The sequence below is a fragment of the Mastigoproctus giganteus genome, chromosome 2 (assembly GCF_048544385.1).
Source record: "Mastigoproctus giganteus isolate SK-2022 chromosome 2, ASM4854438v1, whole genome shotgun sequence".
Lineage (NCBI taxonomy): Eukaryota > Metazoa > Arthropoda > Arachnida > Uropygi > Thelyphonidae > Mastigoproctus > Mastigoproctus giganteus.
In genome coordinates this window covers 213,574,609-213,583,596 of record NC_143576.1, presented here as the reverse complement: position 1 = coordinate 213,583,596, position 8,988 = coordinate 213,574,609, and the positions used below count along the sequence as shown (strand labels likewise).

Here is an 8,988-nt window from a genome sequence, read left to right as displayed (position 1 = left end):
TTCTCCAGATGATTCAAGTGCTCATACTCAAAATATTGAAAACACTTGGTTACATGACAAAGGAAAATTAAAATACCAGTTTGGAACACAAGATAGTCTACTAGAAGGTTATCTATATGAGTTTCTATTTAGAAGAAAATTTTCTAAAGAAAAATTATTTAATTATCTTATTTTAGAAATAAATAAATAAGAAAGGTAAATTTTTTTGTGTTTCGAAAGTTAATTGAATTTTTGATTTTCCCTAATTTTTTATTTATTAAATTGTTTCTAACTTTTTTAAGCATATATTTTTTTATGGCACCCATTAATAGGATTTAGCCTTCATTTGTTTGTAAGGATTTAAAAAATATATTATATATAAATAGTTATTTATTTTCTGTTTTTAATATAAAATAAGAGGGTGACCTATAAATATCTAATTAAAGTCAAAATTCAATACCTCCTCATCATATGCTTCTTGTGTACCCATTTTGCGAAGCACTTCTTCAGGTAAAACATAATTTTTACAACACTTTTCAACTCTTTTGAGCCCGTATCCGTATCGTATCCACAGAACCACGATATATTGTTGCTTCAGAATTATTTGAGTCTGTCACAGCTATGATTTGAAAAACGGCAATCGAAGTTTAATGTTCCTAAATGTCAGGTTTTGCACTTGGGAAACAGAAATCCAAGAGTTACTTATAAGTTAGGTGAAAGTGGAGTTAAAAACTGGCGATGGGAGTATTTTGATTTCTTGATTTTTTCTTTACTTCTTTTTTTATTTTCCAGGTGCCGGAAAAGTCCGCTTTCTTGCATGATTTAGTCAATACCTAAATCATGCCTAATTCTAATATCATCGTTAAACCTTTGAGTTATATTTCGTTTCGGCAGGCGACTGTACCTAAACATAAAATGAAAGTTTTTCATGCATTTATATTAGGGTATCTGCCTTATGTTATGAATAATTAAACAATAAATTACATTACAATGTACGTATATTGCAGAAGTACAAATATAGATATAAAATACACAAATTATTCCTATGAAACTCACCTCTTTCAATTATAATGAACAGTTATACACAGTTATAATAAACCTGCGCGGTGATCTGATTGAGGTATACAGGGTGTTTCAGTTAAACGTTTCAGAACTTCTAAGAGGGGTAGGGTACATCCTGACAACTCGAAATCATATAGCAATGTGGGGTCGGAAATGCTTTCCTGAAGCGGTATTGTACACAGAAGTCGTCGTGCGACGTCGTGCAGCACAGATTCGATTTTCGGTCAATGTATGGGCCGGTATTATGGGAGATCATCTCATCGGACCTTACCTGTTACCGTGTCGTCTAACCGGACCTATCTACGTGATCTTTCTGCAGCAAGTATTGCCACAACTTTTGAGAGATGAACAGATTTCTGCATCGACGCAACAGACAATGTGGTTCCAACACAATGGAGCCCCTGCCCATTAGAGCGGAGATGTTCGTAACTACCTGGATGTCACATTTGGTCAACAGTGGATCGGACGTGGTGGTCCCGTGCGTTGGCCTGCTCGGTCACCCGACCTATCATGTCTTGATTTTTATTTCTGGGGTCATATGAAATCGCTAGTTTATGACACCCCTGTTAACAATGCTGAGGAGCTGGTTGCAAGAATCGCAGTAGCTGCCGAAGAAATTCGAAATTCGCCTGGAGTATTCCAGAATGTTCGGATGTCCATGCGTCGGAGATGTGAGGCGCGCATTGTAGCCCGTGGAAGAAACTTCGAACACTTACTTTAATCCATGTACCTTTTGCTTCTTTTCATGTATTATTAAAACGATTTCTCACTTACGGTCTCTTTTCTTTATGGTGCTTCTGTGCACAACACCGCTTCAGGAAAGCATTTCCGACCCCACATTGCTATATGATTTCGAGTTGTCAGGATGTACCCTACCCCTCTTAGAAGTTCTGAAACGTTTAACTGAAACACCCTGTATAAGGCCTTGAATGGGTTGAGCACGCTGAATTCTGATGGGATCCTTCCACTTGTTCAGATTACGAACCTAAGGGGGGCATAAATTCAAATTTGCCTTTAGCCAGCGGGTGGTTAATTGCTGGAACAAACTTCCATCTGTCGTTGTGGAAGTTAATAGGTTGAATAAATTTAAGGAGGAACTGGATAGGCATTTGGAGGGAATGGTGTGATTTTTTTTTTTTTTTTTTTTGGCTGATGCTGCATAAGCTCATACACTTGCTTTCTTGCATCACATGCCACTACTACTACTACTACTACTACAGTTATTAACACTGAATTAAGATCTTGATTGAGATCGTGATCTCCCAAGTTGCAACCTGTCGGCGCGTCTATGGTATCTCAGAATTCCATTTTGAAGAGCATTTTTCATATGAAACATCCTTCGTGGATTACTGAGGTTGGTAAGCTTGTAACGAAAGCAATCCAATGGACCCTCGTCACTGCATCTTCTCTAGTTTGGATAAACACATTTAGAGACGCCTGGTTTTCTCATTTTGTTCGCTAGTAAATTTGCAAATTTGATTATATTTCTTTTTTCCATAAATTTCCCCCATCCACTGGCAAAAGTAGTCGATGGTAGAATACAGGATTCCTCGTATATTCGTGTGGGGTTTTACCCACTGTTTTGTACTGAAAAGAACGCATCTCATGTTGTTAGCTAAGGATAAAAATAAAACATTTATTTTTCTTCTGTCGTGTACTGTCAGGTTGCAAAATAGTGTTCCACAACCCACAAGCGATAAAGTATTGATGTCATCAAAACTTGAATTTCTAATCAGAATATTTCTGACCTTGTTGCATACATCTAAAATGAAGTATACAATTATTATTGACGTATTGTATATATGACAATAATATAACGTTTCATACAATAGACACCATTTTCCGCCCATTCCTTTTAAACGCAAAACAGAGTTATTTTAAGCACAAAGGAAAAACAAAGAAAATATATGAAAGAGAAATTAGTCGTGGCACCAGTCGTATCCAATTTTCAAAGGGATAGGGTGGAGTATGTAATCCAATGTAGTGGTCTGTCTGCTTTTAATAAATAGTGCTGACTTCAACTTTTCCAGCTGTATTCATCGCTGTTATAGAAGATTCAATCCTTCGATTAAGGAATGATGGTTTTCAACGTCGTATTATTAGCTCCTGTTCTGTCTGCGTCAATTCTACTGGTTTTATTCGTAACTGGATCCGATGGTAAGATAGAGAGAGAGAGAAGGAAGCCACTGTTTATCAATTTGTACTTTATTAGTTAACGTACATATGTGGTATTTCACTTTACATATGTGGTATTTCAATTCAGTGTATGTTAAATATATTTCTAGGATGTAGTGGGATCGAGATTGTAACCCGCCAGGGATGGGGAGCAAGGCCTCCGACAACAACGATTCCAAATATACAGCCTGTCTTGCACGTGTTTATCCACCATACGGCAGGTACAGCTTGTTCCACGAAGGCCAGCTGCATAACACAGGTTAAGAGCATTCAGAAAGATCACCAAAACAAACGTAAGATTTTGTGTTAGTTTGAAATCTGATACTATACGTTTATTAATTCGAGGATTGCTTTGCAGAGTGCTAAATATAGAGTTGATAATGGAATTAAAAGGAGAAAAATCGAGTTTTTTTTCTTAAACGTAACCCGGAGTAGTTTGGCTCCGTTTTGTAACACGAGTGGTATTGCGTATGCCTGACATTAATTTAATATTTGAAAGGAGGTGTTCGGTTTTTTTTAATTGTTCTTGGAGTGTTTTAATAGTAGAAATCTTTATTGCAATAATAATAAGAAGAATAATAATAATACAATCGATATATTGCAATACGTTAACAGAGATAATACAATATAATAAAAAACAGAGAACATTGATAAATTAAATATAAGGAAACATATAAGTATATAATATCTTTATTGCAATCAGTGAAAATAAGTAAATTTTACATGGATGCCTGATGCAATGCCCATAACAGCAAAAATGCGGGTTTAACAGAGAAACGAACTAAAACTCTTAACAACAAAAAATTAAGTTGCACACATATGAAAACAGATTTTTTTAAATTTTTTATTTTACAATATCAACACACCAATCAGGGGAAAATAGTGACAGTCACTCGGTTGAAGATGAGAGCTGCTCCCTGATGATACGTCTTCTGTAGGATTTGTTCTCAATGAATTTCTTGTAGTCAGCATCCATATCTTGGACGTTTTGGAGCATTTCCATTGGCAGGAATCTGTCGCTCTTCCTGAGCCCCCACGCCACTGACTGTAAAGAAGGGAGGGCCCCTTAAGGGTCTCGGGGGGATCCTCCAATTACAAATCTGCCAAAAACTTGGCGTGTTGATTTCACCCGCTATCATTTTAATGGTGACGAGTAAGCGGAAGGTAAAGATCCGTTCTGAGACTTTGCTGTAGTTTAGAAGTTTGGTCATTTCTGAAGTATGTACTTCTTCTTGTACTTGAAGAGCAGCCAGTACTCATCAGATGAGATGGTTTTTAGCATGGTTTTTAAAATCTGGAATACGGATCTGAAATCTGGGCGTCGGCAGCAACGACGCCCAGATTTCAGATCCGTAGGTGACGACTGGCTGAAGAAACCGGTAAATATATTGAATGGTGTACTGGGACTCTGTGAGATGAAGGAGATGTTGTTTAGCAAGCCATCTGGATCGGCTGACCTTGTTGTGAATATCTGCCACATGGTGTTTAATGCTGAGCTTAGGGTCAAAGATGACCCTGAGATCTCTGTGCTTGGTTACTGGAGGGATGGAGGCTCCATGGATTTTCAGGTTTAGTTGAGTTGGATGTGATTTGAGTGAGAACACCATTTGTGCAGATTTATTTCTGTTAATCTGGAGAAAGAACTGTGTTAAGTATGTAACTAGAGCTTTTAGGCTGTTGTTGATGGTATAGGAAGCAGTCTCGAGTTGGTCGGTCCCATGGATGCGATAGAGGAGCTTCAAATCATCTGCATATATGAGAAAATCCCTTTCCTCCTATAGGAATGGGTGAATGGCAGCAGTAAAGAGGAGCCCAGACAGAACTCCGCCCTATTTATTCATCGGTCAGGTGAAGAGCCCTGGTAGTAAGAAGCGACTTTAATCCTTTAATCTGGTATCCCTCCTCACAAAGCTGAAGGAGGCGCTGGACGTCAATGCAGTCGAGGGCAGACTGGATATCTAGATACACAATTGCCATCTCCTCCCTGTCTTGTAGAGCCTCCAGAATGGTGTTAGTGGTTGCCAGCAGGTTGGTGATGGTGGACCTGCGTTTCAGTGCATAATGGATAAATTGTGAATTGCATGGGAGAACCTGGTTGGTTAAGATGGGAAGAAGGTACTTCTCCATAACTTTGAGGATGCATGACGCTTTCATAATTGGCCTGAACTGTGATATTGAGGTAGCTCTACGTGTTTTTGGAACTGCTTGAACTATATATTGGTTCCAGGCTGTTGGGAAACTTTGAGTTGCAAGAATTCCATTTAGGATTTCTAGAAGCGCATCCATGAAGAAAACACTTACGCTCTTAAGGATAAATTGTGGGATTCCATCAAATCCAGCACATGATGTTGGTGGGATACTATTGATGGCCTGGATGAGCTCTCCTTTTGTAATGATGATGGATGTGCGGGTATCTCGTTGGCAACTGTTGTGAAGATTCTTACGGTCTGACGCAGACTTGGGCTCCAAACTTGTAATGTAGTCAATCCATTCGATCGGATTAATTTGCTGAGGGAAATAATCATGTCCTGCCTTAAACGGTGTCTTCCCTACCTTATGTATTTTATCAATGTAGGCTTTCATGGCTTTAGATTTACATCTGTTAAACGGGCACGGGTTCTTGAATATGCTATTCTGTCTATTGGGTCTGACGTGGCTTTCCATTTTGCATTAAGCCTTTGCTTATTGTGAAATTCGCGACTGAGCTGTTGGTTCCACCATGCTTTGCTCCGGCGAGAAATGTAGGCGTATAATAAAGAAGTACAGCTGAAAACAAAGTATAATACAGTTATATCACAATATACAAAGAAGATCTAGATGGAAACAAATAGATAGAATCTAAAGCGATTGCTATTCTTTTTCTCTCCGATTCGACTTCTTCAATTAACAGTTAGTTCACTGCAAAATAGCGCATATATTATCAATGTACTAAACCAATCTTAAAAGAATTAATTCGTCAGTAATTCTTTCTGTTCCATCCTTTTCAGGTTGGGGTGAAATTGGATATAGCTTTCTCATCGGAGGAGATGGAAGAGTATACGAGGGAAGAGGCTGGAGGAAATTAGGGGCCCACACTGTTGGTTACAACCGCAATGGCGTTGGTATCTCATTTATAGGAAACTTCGAGAAGACCACTCCCAGTCAAGCCATGCTGAATGCTGCGCAGAAGTTAATCCAGTGCGGTGTTGGAAACGTAAGCATTTTCATTCTTGTCTCCATAGTTTTTTTTAAAAGGCTTTCAAACACCTTTGATATCAAAAGTTGGTGCTCCATCGGATAAAAGTGCATTGATAGGATTAACAATCTGAAAATGACAAAGGAGAAATTCCCTGGATAACCCTGAACGCGAACTATCTCGAGGGCAGAAAAGTCTCCTGCAACGCGGTATTAATAAATAAAAAAATAATAAATAAAAAATTCGGATCGAAAGAATATAGTCGCGAGGTAGGATTGAATTTGAAAGTGTCGGCAGTTCTGCCCAGACACGATAGGAGGGAGTATATATTGAGAGCCTTGTCAATCAATTCGGCCCTGAAGAGAATGTGCAAGGCTCATGAGGTAGAATTTTTCTCAGCGTGGTCTGTGCTTGTTAAAAGGAGAGGCTGCTCCTACAGGGATGCAGCCTGGAAGGCAAGGTGTCTGGGATTTCAAGCCCTGCTGGGGGCCATCATAGAACAAATGAATACATCGACTGTGTTAGGGTAACTAAGAGTAAGAACACTTGCACGTGAATGTACGCTAATACTAGGAGCATTGTAAATAAATTTGATGAATTTGAAAATTTTTACTTTTAGTGGGGATGGTGGCAGGATACATTACACAAGCGTACAAGTTGAATTTCCAAGTTTACCGATTTATATACAGGATGAACCAAAAGTCTGTGTACACGTTAAAAATATCCTGAAAAAGATATCTTAAAAAGGTAGAGATTCACTATCGGGTACAGCCGCCAAAAATGGCGGTGAGGAGAGGTTGGGGAAAGCAGTGATTGTCGGGTTTGACTCCGCCCACTCACTGCGTTCCCCCTCCTCTCCTCGCCCACGGATGTCAAGTGACACGCGGATGGCACGTGGCACACAGCAACAAATATGGCGGCTAAAAATGAAGGATAAATCCAATAAATTTAAAAGTTCAAGTTACAAAAATGCACGTTTTTCGCGATCACTAATTTTTGGTGGGGGCTGCCGCTCCCTAGCCCTCGCTGTTTTTTTTTCCTACAAAATTGAAACCGAAAAAGAAAAGGAGAAAAGGTAATTTAAGGGTAAATAGAACGAACGAAAAGGAACGGCAACTCAACATTTGAAAAAAAACATAAATGCACGTTTCTATGAAAAATAAAAACAAATGCAGGTTTTTCTACGCTATTTTACGAGCATTAACAATGAGAAAAAAGGCTGAAAAGAAGAAAACGAAAAGGTAATTTTAGGGGAAATTTTTGCCGCCTCTTCAGAGGCATTCTTTTTCTAATGAGATTATTTCGTGTAAAATATTCACTCAAACAGATCTCTGGAACAAAATGTTTTATACACTAGAAGTTTTTTTTAATATTCTAAATAATAAGCTATTTATTTCAACTATATTGAACTAGTAGTTATTTTTTCTCTTCTACAGGGAGCAATAGTTAAGAATTACCAATTGCATGGACATCGCGATGCGTCTTGCACGTTATGTCCAGGTACCATACTCTACAATATCATCAAAAAATGGCCACGTTTTAAAGGAGGAAAACTGCCAAAGTATGTTTGTCGTGGATAGTCTCTCACAGACCCGACAACACCAGCTATCTCGGTGTTTGAATATCAGAAAGTTTCAAGTGCTAAGATGTATCATGTTTAGTTTGATGTACCATGTTTAATTTGATGTATCATGTTTAGTTCAGAAAATCCTTGAAATAAATAATGTTCAGTATAAACACCGGAAGTTGTGTATAACCGAATATTCTCACTGCTGTAATTTACAAACATTTTTCCATTTTCCAAATTAAGAGTTATCGTTTGATTTAAATAAGCTTCTGATGCATTCTGTAGGTAAGCATGAAATCTGTCAAGAAATCGAAATTTATTTTATTCAAAGCCTACGTTTTAATATATATTCTTTATATTTTTCAATAAAATAAGCCACCCATCAAGGGCAGTTGTGGCCGAGTGGTTAAGGCGATGGACTCGAAATCCATTGGGGTTTCCCCGCGCAGGTTCGAATCCTGCCAACTGCGAATAGCACGTGCTAATTTTTTTATCCCAGGTGTTACTGTCGTAAAAGTGAGCGGTGTGCGCATAATCTGTACGTTTTCCTCACCATCCTGATTTTTTTTTTAATAGCAGAATATGATCAGATATCCATTCCTGCCCTCCTGCACATTCTGGAATCCCATTTCAGTATCAGTGGCAATCTCTTGAAAGTCCTAGCATCAAGCTTCACCCTAGACATCTGCTAGTCGCACATCGGTACTTCAGCGAAGTTACACAATTTTCAGAGGTGTCCTACAAGGGGGGGGCGTCCTCTCCTCGACGCTATTTGCGGCTGCACCAGAACACTTTCTGTTAGTTAACCAGGACTTCTTGTCCTATGCCGATGATTTGAAACTATTCATCACTTCAGGGAATCCCAACTTCGCCCATTTAATCTCTGATGAAGTAACACAGAAACTCGTACTCTTTGAAGAGTATCTACAGTCCATTGGTTTATAAATAAAGGAAAATCAGAGAAAGTCACTTTCGCTTTCACAAAAAATAAAATGAAGAACCACATTCCTACTATCATTAATAGTTCCGA

General features: G+C 38.5%; 1 protein-coding gene and 1 non-coding gene across 2 annotated transcripts; both read left to right on the top strand.

Annotated features, from left to right (window-relative positions):
- The first annotated feature begins 3,106 nt into the window (after positions 1–3,106).
- On the top strand, positions 3,107–7,971 carry LOC150090057 (peptidoglycan-recognition protein SC2-like). The gene is made up of 4 exons (XM_090390163.1): positions 3,107–3,198; positions 3,327–3,509; positions 6,204–6,409; positions 7,828–7,971. The coding sequence occupies exons 1-4, from the start codon at positions 3,117–3,119 to the stop codon at positions 7,969–7,971; spliced, it is 615 nt and encodes a 204-aa protein (XP_090246289.1). The 5' UTR covers positions 3,107–3,116.
- A 375-nt stretch (positions 7,972–8,346) lies between these two features.
- Positions 8,347–8,428, top strand: TRNAS-CGA (transfer RNA serine (anticodon CGA)). Its single transcript has one exon. It is a non-coding gene; the product is annotated as a tRNA-Ser (tRNA).
- The last annotated feature ends 560 nt before the right edge of the window (positions 8,429–8,988 follow it).